Source organism: Malaclemys terrapin, chromosome 1 (genome assembly GCF_027887155.1).
Source record: "Malaclemys terrapin pileata isolate rMalTer1 chromosome 1, rMalTer1.hap1, whole genome shotgun sequence".
NCBI lineage: Eukaryota > Metazoa > Chordata > Testudines > Emydidae > Malaclemys > Malaclemys terrapin.
The window spans coordinates 50,420,392-50,435,876 of record NC_071505.1 but is presented as its reverse complement, the minus strand read 5'-3'; the positions used below and the strand labels follow the sequence as shown (position 1 = coordinate 50,435,876).

Here is a 15,485-nt window from a genome sequence, read left to right as displayed (position 1 = left end):
CTAGTTAAAAACTCTCTGTTAACTCAGCAGCAGCCAAAGCTGAGAGCTTCCCAGTTTCAGTCAACTTGGTAACCCAGCACAAAAAAACAGAAAAATAACTATCAAAAAAGTAGCTAAAAAAATAAAACTGGCCAAACTAAAAGCAGAAGAAAATAAAAAAAAACATCAAAAACTGCTTCAATTAACAAAACTCAAAACAAAGCAGAAAGCAAAAAAAAAAAAAGCCAAAAAGGAGGCCCATAAAAAAAAGATGGAGCTAAAAAAAGCCAAAGAAAGGGCCCACAAAAAAAAGATGGAGCTAAAAAAAAAAAAAATGAAGAAAAAAGAAAAAGAAAGAAAACATAAACTGAAACTAGCAAAGGCTAAGCAAGCTTTCACCCCCATCCCTGTTCCTGAGCCGTCCACCAGGGCCCCGTCTGTGTTACCAGAGACCCAAACAACGGTGGTGGAACCGGATCCCCGGCCAACGACTGCAACAGCCGTAGTGAATCCAATCCCAAAGACCCAGCCAAAGCCAGTCCCAGAACCGGAACTGGCAACGCAACCAGCACCAAAACCATTGCCAGCCCTGAGTCCAGCGCTTGCAAACCCGTCTACAACTCCAATGCCAGAGGGCACCAGTGAGCCTGACCTGGCAAAAGCAGCAGATAACCCTACCCAAGAGGCTCAGCCAAAGCCTGAAATACCACATAGTGCACCAGCGAACAGCGGTTCACAGTCAATGGAAACAGCCCCAGCACCTACATCGCTTCCAGAGGGACCAAGCCCCAGTCCACAGTCCAAGGAGGAACTGATGTCTCCAGCATCAAGGGAACAGTTCCAGGCCAAGCAGAAAGCAGATGACAGCCTTCAGAAAGCTTGGGCGGCGGCGCGGAGCACCCCACCGCCTCTCAGCTCTTCTAACCGATCCTGGTTTGTTGTAGAACAAGGACTTTTATACAAGAAAACTCTTTCTGGTGGGCACCAGAAAGACTGGCATCCTCAAAGGCAGTTGGTAGTTCCCACTAAGTATGGGGTAAAGCTCTTGAGCTTAGCCCATGATCATCCCAGTGGCCATTCTGGGGTGAACAGAACCAAAAACCGGTTGGGAAAGTCCTTCCACTGGGAGGGAATGGGCAAGGACGTTGCTAATTATGTCCGGTCTTGTGAGGTGTGCCAACAAGTGGGAAAACCCCAAAACCAGGTTAAAGCCCCTCTCCAGCCACTACCCATAATTGAGGTCCCATTTCAGCGCGTAGCTGTGGATATTCTGGGTCCTTTCCCAAAGAAGACACCCAGAGGAAAGCAGTACGTACTGACTTTCATAGATTTTGCTACCCGATGGCCGGAAGCAGTACCCTTAAGCAACACCAGGGCTAAAAGTGTGTGCCAGGCATTAACAGACATTTTTGCCAGGGTAGGTTGGCCCTCCGACATCCTTACAGATTCGGGAACTAATTTCCTGGCAGGGACCATGGAAAACCTGTGGGAAGCTCATGGGGTGAATCACTTGGTTGCCACCCCTTACCACCATGAAACCAATGGCCTGGTGGAGAGGTTTAATGGAACTTTGGGGGCCATAATACGTAAATTTGTAAATAAACACTCCAATGATTGAGACCTAGTGTTGCAGCAGTTGCTTTTTGCCTACAGGGCTGTACCACATCCCAGTTTAGGGTTTTCACCATTTGAACTTGTGTATGGCTGCAAGGTTAAGGGGCCATTACAGTTGGTAAAGCAGCAATGGGAGGGGTTTACGCCTTCTCCAGAAACTAACATTCTAAACTTTGTAAGCAACCTACAAAACACCCTCCGACATTCTTTAGCCCTTTCTAAAGAAAACCTAAAGGATGCTCAGAAAGAGCAAAAGGCCTGGTATAATAAACATTCCAGAGAACGGTCCTTCAAAGTAGGAGACCAAGTCATGGTCTTAAAGGCGCTCCAGGCCCATAAAATGGAAGCGTCGTGGAAAGGACCATTCACGGTCCAGGAGCACCTAGGAGCTGTTAACTATCTCATAGTCTCCCCAACCTCCAACATAAAGCCTAAGGTATACCATGTTAATTCTCTTAAGCCCTTTTATTCCAGAGAATTAAACGTTTGCCAGTTTACAGCCCAGGAAACAGATAACGCGGAGTGGCCTGAAGGTGTCTACTACGAAGGAAAAAAGGATGGTTGCGTGAAAGAGGTAAACCTCTCCACGACCCTTGAACGTCTGCAGCAACAGCAGATCAAGGAGCTGTGCACAAGCTTTGCACCAATTTTCTCAGCCACTCCAAAATGGACCAAACGGGCATACCACTCCATTAACACAGGTAATGCTCACCCTATTAGAACCCCACCCTACCGGGAGTCACCTCATGCCAAAACTGCTATACAAAGGAAGATCCAGGACATGCTACAGATGGGTATAATCCGCCCCTTTAAGAGTGCATGGGCATCTCCAGTGGTTCTAGTTCCCAAACCAAATGGGGAAATACGCTTTTGCGTAAACTACCGTAAGCTAAATGCTGTAACTCGTCCTGACAACTATCCAATGCCACGCACAAATAAGCTATTGGAGAAATTAGGACATGCCCAATTCATCTCTACTTTAAACTTAACCAAGGGGTACTGGCAAGTACCCCTAAATGAACCCGCTAAGGAAAGGTCAGCCTTCGTCACCCAGGCAGGGGTGTATGAATTCAATGTACTCCCTTTCGGGTTGCAAAATGCACCCGCCACCTTCCAAAGACTTGTAGATGGTCTCCTAGCGGGATTGGAAGAATCTGCAGTTGCCTACCTCGATAATGTGGCCATTTTTTCTGATTCATGGGCAGAGCACATGGAACACCTGAAAAAAGTTTTCAAGCGCATCCAGCAGGCAGAACTAACTGTTAAGGCTAAAAAGTGTCAAATAGGCCAAAACAAAGTGACTTACCTGGGGCACCAGGTGGGTCAGGGAACTATAAATCCCCTACAGGCCAAAGTGAATGCTATCCAAAAGTGGCCGGTTCCAAAGTCTAAGAAACAGGTCCAATCCTTCTTAGGCTTGGCTGAATATTATAGGCGATTTGTACCCCACTACAGCCAAATTGCCGCCCCGCTGACAAACCTAACCAAAAAGAAACAGCCAAATGCAGTTCAGTGAACTGATGAGTGTCAAAAGGCCTTTAACCAGCTTCAGGCAACACTCATGTCTGACCCTGTGCTAAGGGCCCCAGACTTTAACAAACCGTTCCAAGTAACCACAAATTCGTCCGAGCGAGGCGTGGGAGCAGTTTTAATGCAGGAAGAACCGGATCAAAAATTCCATCCTGTCGTATTTCTCAGTAAAAAACTGTCTGAAAGGAAAAGCCACTGGTCAATCAGCAAAAAGGAATGCTACGCCATTGTGTACGCACTAAAAAAGCTACACCCATATGTTTGGGGACGGCGTTTCCAACTACAAACAAACCATGCTGCGCTACAGTGGCTTCATACCGCCAAAGGAAATAACAAAAAACTTCTTCGGTGGAGTTTAGCTCTCCAAAATTTTAATTTTGAAATACAACACATTTCGGGAGCTTCCAACAAAGTGGCTGATGCACTCTCCCGGGAAAGTTTCCCAAAGTTAACTGATTAACAATTGTTCTTGGAATGAAACATATTGTTAGTTTTTATATAATCAGTAGTATGTCTAAAGGTACATGTGTCTTATTAACTCTGTTTTCTCCTAAAACTCCAGGAAGAAATCACAGCCAGTGTGGAACCAAACGTCCAACACTATCTGTTATTTGGGGGGCGTGTCATAACTATAAAGGGAAGGGTAATAGCTGTCCTGTGTACAGTACTATAAATCCCTCCTGGCCAGAGACTCCAAAAGCCTTTTCCCTGTAAAGGGTTAAGAAGCTCAGGTAACCTGGCTGGCATCTGACCTAAAGGACCAATAAGGGGACAAGATACTTTCAAATCTTGTGGCGGGGGAGGCTTTTGTTTGTGTTCTTTGTTTGAGAGTGTGTTCGTTCTCGGGGACTGAGAGGGACCAGACATCAATCCAGGTTCTCCACATCTTTCTAAACAAGCCTCTCCTATTTCAAACTTGTAAGTAAATAGCCAGGCAAGGCGTGTTAGTTTTCCTTTGTTTTTCTCAACTTGTAAATGTACCTTTTACTAGAGTGTTTCTCTTTGTTTGCTGTACTTTGAACCTGAGACTAGAGGGGAGTCCTCTGAGCTCTTTAAGTTTGATTACCCTGTAAGGTTGATTTCCATACTGATTTTACAGAGATGATTTTTACCTTTTTCTTTAATTAAAAACCTTCTTTTTAAGAACCTAATTAATTTTTTCCTTGTTTTAGATCCAAAGGGGTTTTGGATCTTGATTCACCAGGAGTTGGTGGGAGGAAGGAGGGGAATGGTTAATTTCCCCTTGTTTTAAATCCAAGGGGTTGGATTTGTTTCCACCAGGGATTTGGTGAAGGTTTTTCAAGGTTTCCCAGGGAGAAAATCCATTAAAAATGGTGGCAGCCAAACCAGAGCTAAGCTGGTAATTAAGCTTAGAAGTTTTTATGCAGGCCCCTACATTTGTACCCTAAAGTTCAAAGTGGAAATCTCAGTCCTGACAACTGGTCTATGCATTTCATAATTTTTATTTCTCTCTTGTACTTAAATTTAATTCTTGGAGTAGTGAGTTCTAAAATGCCTAACCTATCCTGGCTGAAGTAATTATCCCTATGATAACTTTTTAAAAATATATACTTTATCTAAGTTTTTTGTTTCTACTAGTGGCGCACATCCACACATTAACTCAATATTGGTGCACATAACAAAATTCATTCTGCACATGGATGGAAAAAGAATTAGAGGGAACATTGTGTAGGACTGATATTTCATTTACCAGTTTGGCAACATCTACAAGGAGTTCATGCTCTACTGGTTTCAATATTTTCAGCATTCTTTAGTAGTGCATCTCAAAAAATGCTTCAGTGCATAGGAAACTGCTTTCACAGAGTTCATCCTGCTTTCCCACCATGCTCCGGGAAGCTATTTTGGAGTCATGGCAACATGCTTTAAGATTTGCCAGTGAGGTAATGAGAAAGCACAGAGATTGTAAAGCTACTCTAAATAGCTATAGAGCAGGGATCCCTAACGCGGTGCCCATGGGCACCATGGCGCCCACTGGGGCATCCATGTGCACCCGCCTACTGGCCGCCGGAAAAGCAGCCGCCGAGAAGCAGCAACGTCAAGAAGCGCTACCGCCGAAATGCCGCCGAATTTCGGCAGCATTTTGGCAGCGACACCTCTTGATGCTGCTGCTTCATGGCGGCATTTCGGCAGCTGCTTGTCCGGCAGTCATGGTCCTCAGCAGCTAGTCATCCGGCGCCTGCCCCATGGAAAAGGTTGGGGACCACTCCTATAGTGCAACTCCACAATTTCTGAGGAATGGACTGTCAATAACAACCTGGTTCAGATCATGGCAGGCACATGGGTTGCAGATAATCCTAGAAGTTGTGCATGCTCACACAAAAGCATTTCAGTTTCTTGCTTTTCATACTACTACTGCCATACCCTTGCCTTCAGCAGTCCTAAATGTCCAAATTATGCTCCTTCAAGTTCTGAAGCTCTCTCTCAATTAACCCTTCACCTTTTCTGCCATTCACTGGAATTAATTCCAGAAAATATTCCTTGATGCCTCCTACTCACAGATGGCCACAATTCTCAATACGACAGTGAACTGTTTTAGGTGACTACTGTCAGATGTGCCGTCCAGGATTACAGAATACCGGTAGTACCTAGCAGTTTTGATCCTAGTAACAGATGTTTATGCGATTTCACTAGCAACAAGAATCAATTTATTCTGGGTGGTTTTCCTCCAAAATAGCAGTCAGACATCTCCTTGCCCTTTTTCTACCAAAAATAGTCAGATGTCATTTTGTCAAATTCTGTAATGATTTCCACTTGATCCAAAACATTCCCTCGGCCATGAATGAAAAGATTCTCACAGATATCATATAACACAATTTGCATTCACACTACTAACATCCTATTAATGATCCCATACCATTGACTTATTTAACTCTTTCTGAGGTCTTGTGCCATCTTACCTAAGATTTGTCTACCCTGAGGTCTGGTCTCAAAATTCCTTCTCTGCAGAAAGACATTTCCCACTTCCATCCTACACTCCGTCTGTACCCAGGAGAGCAGGAAGCATTTCATGATTCACATCCCCAAAGTCCTCGACACACTTCCTATCAGACCAAACCCTTGAGACTCTTCCACACTGGGCTCCCCTCCCTATGCTCACATATGTTGAGTGTGGACAAAATGCAGCATGATCCTATCCCCCCATTATCTTCTCTCCTGTCCAGAGGAGTGCAGAGGATGGGGGTGAGCACTGTACAACACTTTCATGGCTCTACCCCCATCTCTTGCTCCTCCCCATCTTGCCCACAACACAACAGTGTTGTTCCACCCCATCCCCTTCTCTCATGTCCTTCTGAGAAACATACAGCACAAGCTTGCTGTCTTCGGGGGCCCAGCACTACCAGTATTGGTGCAACTCATGATCCAGATTCAAAAGGTGACTAAAAAACAAAACATAGGGAATTAAAAAATATGAGCCCCTCAAAACCATAGAAGCCAGTTTTGCAAGTGGAAGGGGGAAGATGATATTGTCACAGTGATTAGCAAGGAGGATGACTTTAGAAGCTGTATTTTGTATGAACTGGAAAGGGATGGCATGGCTATTAAGGAGTCCCCAGCAGGTTACAGTAATCAAAACAGGAGATAAGGGCCTGGACAGAATTTAGGCTGTCTGAACATAAAGCAAATGGATTTTAGAAACATTATGGAGGAAGCGGCAGCAAAATACGGATGCAACCTGAATGCTGGAAGAGAAGGAGCAGCTAAAAAATGACCTCCAAGTTACGAAGTAAATACTCACTATATGTGCAAACGTGCACGTGGGGGCACACACCTCCATCCTCTCACACAAAAACAAAATAATATTTGAAAAAAGTGAAGAACTTGGTGGATAAAAGAAATATTCATTTGAAACTACGATGGTATTACAGAGGTTACTAAAGCTCCTCTAAAAACCAAGGTCATCCTATACCTGTTTCTGAAAGTATAACTAAGGGCTTGTCTACACAGTGGGGTGCTGCGCACTACAGGGCTGTGATTTCTAAACTGCACTAACATGTTGTGCATTAATTAGTCCGAGAATCAACTAGGGCAGTGGTTCTCAACGAGAGATCTGGGGCCCCCTGGGGGGTGCCGCGAGCAGGTTTCATGGGTGTGACGTGTTGGATCACAGAACCCCCCTTGGAAGCTGCCACCTGATGTGACAAGACTACTTCTGCCCCTGCTTTCCTGCCCCGTCAGCTTAGGACTTCAGTGCCCTGCCTGGTTTGAGCCAGACTCGCTAACCTGCTGCAAACCCAGACCCAGGTCTGAATCACATCCCCAAACAGCTGCAGGCTTACCTGAAAGCAGCTTACAAAAGTGTTCTTGTCTTTAACACTCAGATGCCCAAAACCCAAATAAATCCATTTTAGCCTGTATAAAGCTTATGCAGAGTAAACTCAAACTGTTCACCCTCTATAACACGGATAGAGAGATATGCACAGCTGTTTGCCCACCCAGGTATTAACACATACTCTGGGTTAATTAATAAATAAAAAGTGATTTTATTAAATACGGAAAGTAGGATTTAAGTGGTTCCAAGTAGTGACAGACAGAACAAAATAAGTCACCAAGCAAAATAAAATAAAACACGCAAATCTGTCTAATCAAACTGAATACAGATAATCTCAGCCTTAGAGATGCTTCAGTAAGTTTTTTCCTCAGACTGGACACCTTCCAGGCCTGGGCACAATACTTCCCCCTGGTACAGCTCTTGTTCCAGCTCAGATGGTAGCTAGGGGATTCCTCATGATGGACTCCTCTTTGTTTTCTTCCACCCATTTATATATCTTTTGCATAAGGCAGGAATCCTTTGTTCCTCTGGGTTCCCACCCAATGGAAAAGCACTAGGTTAAAGATGGATTCCAGTTCAGGTGACATGATCACATGTCACTGTAAGACCCTAAGCCTTCATTCCTCCCAGTCTGACTCAGAGGAAGACTTGCCTGCAAACAGAGCCATCCACAGTTAATTGTCCTGGTTGATGGGAGCCATCAAGATTCCAAACCACTAATTAATGGCCCACACTTTGCATAATTACAGTAGGTCCTCAGAGTTATATTTCATATTTCTAGTTTCAGATACAAGAGTGATACATTTATACAAATACGATGACCACACTCAGTAGATTATAAACTTTGTAATGATACCTTACAAGAGACCTTTTGCATGAAGCATATTCCAGTTACATTATATTCACTCATTAATTAGCATATTTTTATAAAATCATACAGAGTGCAACGTCATAACGGGGTCCACCAAGCAGGGCCAGCATTAGACTTATTGGGACCCAGGGCAGAAAGCCAAAGCCCCACCACATGGGGCTGAAGCCCAGGGCCCTTAGCCCTGCCACCTGGGACTGAAGCTAAAGCTTTAGTAATGTAGCTTTGTGGGGGCCACTGAGGCATGGAGCACCAGGCAATTGCCCTGCTGGTTACCCCCTAATGCCGGCCCTGGCTTTTATATGCAAAAATCCAATTATTGTGACACACGTGGGCCGAGTTTTTATAGCGGGGGGGGGGGGGGGGGGGGCTCAGAAAGAAAAAGGTTGGGAACCCCTGAACTAGGGAACCTTTAGTGCACATCAGCAAGGTGTATATGGACCAATTAATTTGTAACGCATAGGCACCAACTTTCTCTGGCACCGGTGGGAGCTCGCGCCCCCCCATTCCAACCCCTTCCCCAAAGTCCCCGCCACAACTCCGACCCCTCCCTGTCCCTATTGGATACCTTCCCCAAATCCCTGCCTCTTCCCCCAGCATGCCGCATTCCCCCTCCTCTTTACCCCGCGAAACAGTTGTTTCGCGGCGCAAGTGCTGGGAGGGAAGGGGAACAAGCAGGATGCGGCGGCGCGCTCGCAGAGGAGGTGGAGGCGAGCTGGAGCAGGGTGATGGGGCGGGGCCACAGGGAACTGATGGTGGGTGCTCAGCACCCACTAATTTTTCTCCGTGGGTGCTCCAGAGGTGGAGCACCCACGGAGTCGGCACCTATGGTGTAATGCATCAGAGAACTTTGGAAATCATACTCCCATAGTCAGCATTGCCACACTGTGTAGACAAGTCCTAAACATATCACTAGCTCCATCATGTAAGATGCATGGAACACACTAATCTAAGTCCTTCTAAACTGTGGTTTTGAAATATTTACATGAGAATTGATGTTATTACCTGATTGGTCGATTCTCTTTACTATCAAACAGTGAGAAGATGACTTCCAGTTCCTCTCCCAGATTGGAGCACATCAAACTCTTCATCTGCACAAAAAGATGATGGCTGCTTGCTGGGATAGGAGTGTCTTTCTTTCGATGACGATGCTCCATCTACATATTAGTATCAACAACAACCACATCTATCAGCACGTTCAAATATTTATAAAAAAGCCTAATACATTAAACATAGCACTAGTTAAAAATTCTAAATGTGGGGTAATGTCTTAATCCCAAACCCCTCATTTTAGATTTAGCACCTGTTCTGCAGTGAGCCAACTGATTTTCATCTATTTCCCAGATAAGAGGAATAAGGTGCTGGCATGACTTAATCAGGGTTACCCACTGGCTCAATTGGGACTGTTAGAATCCATTAACCACAACCTTCCAGCTCCTTCTTCTAACCATCAGAACCCAAAACCACCTTAGGCAGGTATGTACCCACGCTTTATTTAAAATCTGGTTTAAAGAATTGCTCCTGAAAAAGCTTTAAAATAAACTATACAGTTGCTTTGTAGTTATTATTCTAAAACCGAAAGGTTCACTTCCACATAGTATAATCTGTGCCAGACTGCTCTGTAGGTCAGTTGCTTTTTCCCTTAATAACCTCATTTATCAGTTTATAGTTTGACCATTTTAATGGAACCCGGGATCAAAAAAAAAAAAAAAAAAAAAAAATCAAATAGTACTATTTCTGTCTCTTGGCATTTAAAATTACATTTTTTTTTAAATCAAAATATGACACTTCCAAAGTACTTAATCCTCAATGTAAGCTAACATCTTTTGCTTTTCTCCTTTTTTTATTTTTAAAATTTACATTGCTTAGCTGCTCACTAATTTTAGTAAGGTTGCCCACGTTAGCAATATCTAATTTTATTTCTTTTATTCTTCTTATCTAATTTAGCTAATCTTATGAAGTAATCAGCGTTTTTCCACTTAATTGTATTTTTCATTTTTCTTCACTTGATTAATTTCCTTTCCACATAATTAGAAAAATATTTCATATTAAGTGTCCAAATATGTAATCTGTAATACTACGTACAGTTTTGAACTTTGAGAAAGACTAACCCAGTGTTTTCAACACATAACCCAAATACTTAACTGACACCACAATGAAACAGGTGATCTGTAATGTCAAGTCAAATGATAATCAGAATATATAGTAAAAAAATAATATTAGCAAATGTAAATATGTCAGCTCGCATTTATATGGGCCCAATCTTCTCATTTGTGCTTTATTCTATGGGCCATGTTAATTATTCAAATACATTTGTGTTAACAAGAGTAAAACTTAGTTTTAAAAAAGTTTTTAAACTTAAGCAGATAAGTTCTATATTACTATAGCAATTTAACATTACCATAGGTCATATCCAAATCCTACTGAAGTCAATTGGAGTCTTTCCATTCACTTCAATGGAGTTTGTATGGATCAGGCCCCTTAAAAAATAATTATAATTTCCCATAAAATAAAATGGATCATTCTGTGTACAGAGAAGCCAAAAGGAGAGTTGTCTCGTACAGCTTTATTGACATCCATGTTATTATATTCGCTGAAGAGACCCCACAACCAATATGATTAAGAGTGACAATACTCATACAATGGATATATTATTACAATTCCATTAATCTTTGCATAGCCTAATGCAACTAAGGGCCCGGTTACAGTATTAAAGAAAGCATCTCATATGCTTTTACTCATGATTAAGCTTTTATGGAACCATTCCAGAACTGTAATGGTTTCATTGATGATATATCAAATCCACATAATATGCGGAGCATGCGCACACACACACACATACATATATTGTCAGTGGAAAGTTTAACTCAAATGAAAGTATCTTTCAGAGCTACAGATGCATCAAAATAGCCCCAAAGAAATTTCTGATATCAAGACAAATTCCAATATGTTATCAATAGAAATATACTGACCCAGACATTAGAATTTTTTTTTTAATTTTGAACGGTCATAGGACACAGGGGGTGCATAGGGTTTTAGAGAGATCCTCTGGGAGTGATATCGACATAACAGTTCACCAAAGGGTGGAATGTGAAATCTCTACTGAGTGCCAATAGCCCACTGGCCATCATGATCATTGTGAAATGTATATACAGATAATATTTAAGGAGTTATATATCTATGTTAAAAATTATGTTCTTAAGGTCCTGGAATTAAGGTAGTCACCAGGAAGTGACACATCTTGGAAATGTTCCTTTCAGACAGGAGGTAATGGACAACTATCTCCCTGTCTCGACTTTTGTGTATTATATGCCTCACAACGCATACTGCATACGGAGCCAGGGTGGGCTGAGAGATTGCGAAATCTACAAGAGACAAAATTTACAGGAATAAACCAACAGCAAGGGATGGGGTATCCGGTTTATGAATAAAAACAAAGGAATGTGTTTTTTCTTGGAGTGCAAGGGGACACACAGAGTCCTTGGAGGAGAAACTGACAAGAGTCTTTACTCATGAAAACAGGGTCACAGCCAGCCAGGCTATAAAGCACTGCAAGGATTTTGGGTGAGCATTACTCTACAAGACACAAGAGCAAGGGTCAGCACCACCATGTTGTGTGACGGACACTTGACAAAATTACTGGACTTAGTGATGGACATTGGAGGGGCAGCGGGGAGGCTCTGTCCTGAGGCAGGGCGTTTGGGTGTGGGAGGGGGTACAGGCTCTGGGCTGGGTGTGCGGGTTCTGGGGTGGGGCCAGAAATGAGGGGTTCAAGGTGCGGGAGAGGGCTCTGGGCTGGAGCAGGGGGTTGGGATATGTGTGTGAGGGTGAGAGGGCTTCAGCTGGGGGTGCAGGCTCTCATGTGGGTCTGTGGATGAGGGATTTGGGGTACAGGAGGCGGCTCTGGGCTGGGACTGAAGGTTTGTAGTGCCGGAAGGGGCTCCAGGCTGGGGCAGGTGTTGGGGTGGGGAAGGGGATGAGGGCTCCAGCTGGGGGTGCAGGCTCTGGGGTGGGGCTGAGGGATTTGGGGTGTAGGAGGGTGCTCCAGGTTGGGACCAAGGGGTTCAGAGGGTGGGAGTGGAATCAGGGCTGGGGCAGGGTGGTGGTGGTTATGCAGGCTCCATGGAGCGCTTACCTCAAGCAGCTCCCAGAAGCAACGCCATGTCCCCCTTCCGGCTCCTACGTAGAGGCACGGCCAGGCAGCTCTGCGCACTGCCCCATCCGCAAGTGCTGCCCCCGCAGCTCCCATTAGCCACGGTTCCTAGCCAATGGGCGGGAGCCACGGAGTCAGCACTCAGGGAGGGGGAACGTAGGCAGCGTGCAGAGCCGCCTGGCCATCCCTCCTTCAGCAACAGCAGGGACTGGGAGCTGCTTGCGGGGACCCGCCCATGAGTGCCCTCCACGGATCTCAAAATTTTTACCGTGGACACTTGTATCTGTATACGGACACATCGCTGACCCCTGCACAAGAGGTCTTATCTTGTTAATTAAGTCTTAAGTCTAGAATGCAGGTTATGATTTTATTTATTATGTAATCATTTGTTTCCAATATTTCTATTTGCTACTACTTGAATCTCTAGTTTTGGTAAATAAACTTATACTTTATTTCACTATAAACATATCTAAGTGCTTTGATATGTTTATAACAGGGCAGTGATCTGAAGTGGAACTGGTAAGCTGGCACATATTGCTTCTTTGGAAGCAGTGAATCTGTAAATACTGCAAGTGTCCAACAGACCAGGGGCAGGATGCTCAGGTACACACTTGGAGGGCTCAAGCGCTGGAGTGTGCCAATTGCTAACCTGTGGAGTGACAGTCCTTGTGTTGCCCATGTCCAGTGGATTTGGGAAGCTGACCCCAGCAGGCACAGACAAGGCTTCCTCATGCTAAGGGTAAGAGGTAGCAAGGGCTCTCAACCCTGGGTGCCCCGGGAAAGAATCTACTTACCAGCCTATAGAGTTCTGTAATACTGATCTCGTCAGGATCCACCATAGCATATTCTTTTCTTGGAACCAAGTCTAGCCCCAATTGCCTGTAAAGGAGAATATGGAAATAATGGAGACACATTCCAGGGCACATGAAAAAATTATATTTTGATGGAAACAGTGTGTCTAATATTGTGCATGTTAACTGGTGTCATGCCTGGATTCCAACCGGCCACTAATATTTTTTACAAACCATTTTGTCTAGGTACTTAATTAATTATAAGTTCATTGGTAACTTCTCCCTCCCTTTTGCTGTGTAACATTTACACTGGGATATGTTCCATCACAGCTTTTAGTATTACATAATATTGTTAATTTATATTTCATGCCTCCAGCCCGACTCTTGTGCAGATAGCACACTTTGAGGTGACTTGTAATGTCCAGTTAGATGGAAACCTAAATAGACAGTAAAAAAAAAAAAAAAATCCAGCGGATGTGAAAGCATCAGTTCCTTTTTATATAGACCCAACTTTATCAACTGCACTTGAATTTCTGGACTTTATGAAATAATGAAGCACACTTGAGTTAACAGAAGTAAAATATAGCAGAAGCTTATTTTTGTCACTAATGTAAGAAGATAAGACATTGAATACACACATGGTGCAGATGTGCTGAATTAAGGTAATGACATTTTAAACAGTCAGCACAGCTGCACTTTAAAATATTAGAAAACTCTTGAAAAAGAGAATCTCTTGTGTAAGCAGGAACAAGTGACCATCCAAAGTAAGTCAGGGCTGTGTCCCTCCGATTAGCATAAAATTCTTAGCACACAGTTCTTTAACTATTTTTTGTTATAGGGCTCCTCAGAGCTTCTGATAGTTGAAGATGCACCTACAAATTCAATGATTTACAGCATAGTTGTCGGAGATTTCTGTGTTTAATCAGGACAGAGTCATTGTGGATAGTTCTCTGAAAACGTTCACTCAATGTGCAGCGGCAGTCAAAAAAGCAAACAGGATGTTGGGAATCATTAAGAAAGGGATAGATAATAAGACAGAAAATATCATATCGCCACTATATAAATCCATGGTACGCTCACATCTTGAATACTGTGTGAAGATGCGGTCACCCCATCTCAAAAAAGATATATTGGAATTGGAAAAGGTATGAGGAGGGCAAAAAAATGATTAGGGGTATGGAACAGCTGCCATATGAGGAGAGATGAATAAGACTGGAACTTTTCAGTTTGGAAAAGAGATGACTAAGGGGGAATATGATAGAGGTCTAGAAAATCATGACTGGTGAGGAGAAATTAAATAAGGAAGTATTATTTACTCCTTCTCATAACACAAGAATAACGGGTCACCAAATAAAATAAATAGGCAGCATGTTTAAAACAAAAAAAGGAAGTATTTTTTCACACAACGCACAGTCAACCTGTGCAACTCTTTGCAAGAGGATATTGTGAAGGTCAAGACTATAACAGGGTTCAAAAAATAACTAGATAAATACATGGGATGGGCAGGGATGGTGTGTGTGTGTGGGGGGGGCAATTGTTAGTGCCAATTTGCTCCTCAATCCCCCACTTAGCTCACGCCCATGTGGGCTTTAAGGCACTAGGAGGGGCTAAGCTCCAGCATATCTGGGCACAAGCTCTCTCTCCTCCTTCTCCCAGTCCTCCTCCTCCTCCTGAGATGGGAAAAAGCAATGTAACATTGACAAACAGCTGATGTGCTGTCTTCTTAGCAGCGTCTAATGGTGGGTCCGTGGTGAAATTTGGGGCTTGATGCAAACATTTTTAAAAACTAATTTAAAAAAATGAATTTTTCACACTCGGCTCGTGGAAATGGAACACAAGGGAGCCGAAGTAGAGAGAGAGGGGATGATGAGAATAAAAATAAAGGCTGAAATATAATTGAGTAGGGGAGGGAAGAATTAAAAATTATTTTGTTTTACAGGTTTTTCACATTTAAAATACTCCTTGACACAAACTGCGTCACACGCCACTCAGTTTTTCAGAGTAGCAGCTGTGTTAATCTGTATCCGCAAAAAGAACAGGAGTACTTGTGGCACCTTAGAGACTAACAAATTTATTTGAGCATAAGCTTTCGTGGGCTACAGCCTACTTCATCGGCTGCATGTAGTGGAAAACACAGTAGGAAGACAACACACACACACACACCATGAAACAATGGGTTACTATACACACTATAAGGAGAGTGGTCAGATAATGTGAGCTTTTATCAGCAGGGGAGAAAAAAAAATAGAATACCCCTGC

The 15,485-nt window shown here is 43.4% G+C and overlaps 1 protein-coding gene across 4 annotated transcripts in view; it reads right to left on the bottom strand.

Annotated features, from left to right (window-relative positions):
• Positions 1-15,485, bottom strand: part of DOCK4 (dedicator of cytokinesis 4) — a 421,656-nt gene that overhangs the window by 243,885 nt on the left and 162,286 nt on the right. For all 4 annotated transcript variants that reach the window (XM_054024160.1, XM_054024176.1, XM_054024169.1 and 1 more), the window contains exons 7-8: positions 13,230-13,314; positions 9,288-9,439 (exon numbers count right to left, since the gene is read on the bottom strand). In XM_054024160.1, coding sequence (XP_053880135.1) covers positions 9,288-9,439; positions 13,230-13,314 — 237 coding nt within the window. The remainder of the gene's footprint in view (positions 1-9,287; positions 9,440-13,229; positions 13,315-15,485) is intronic.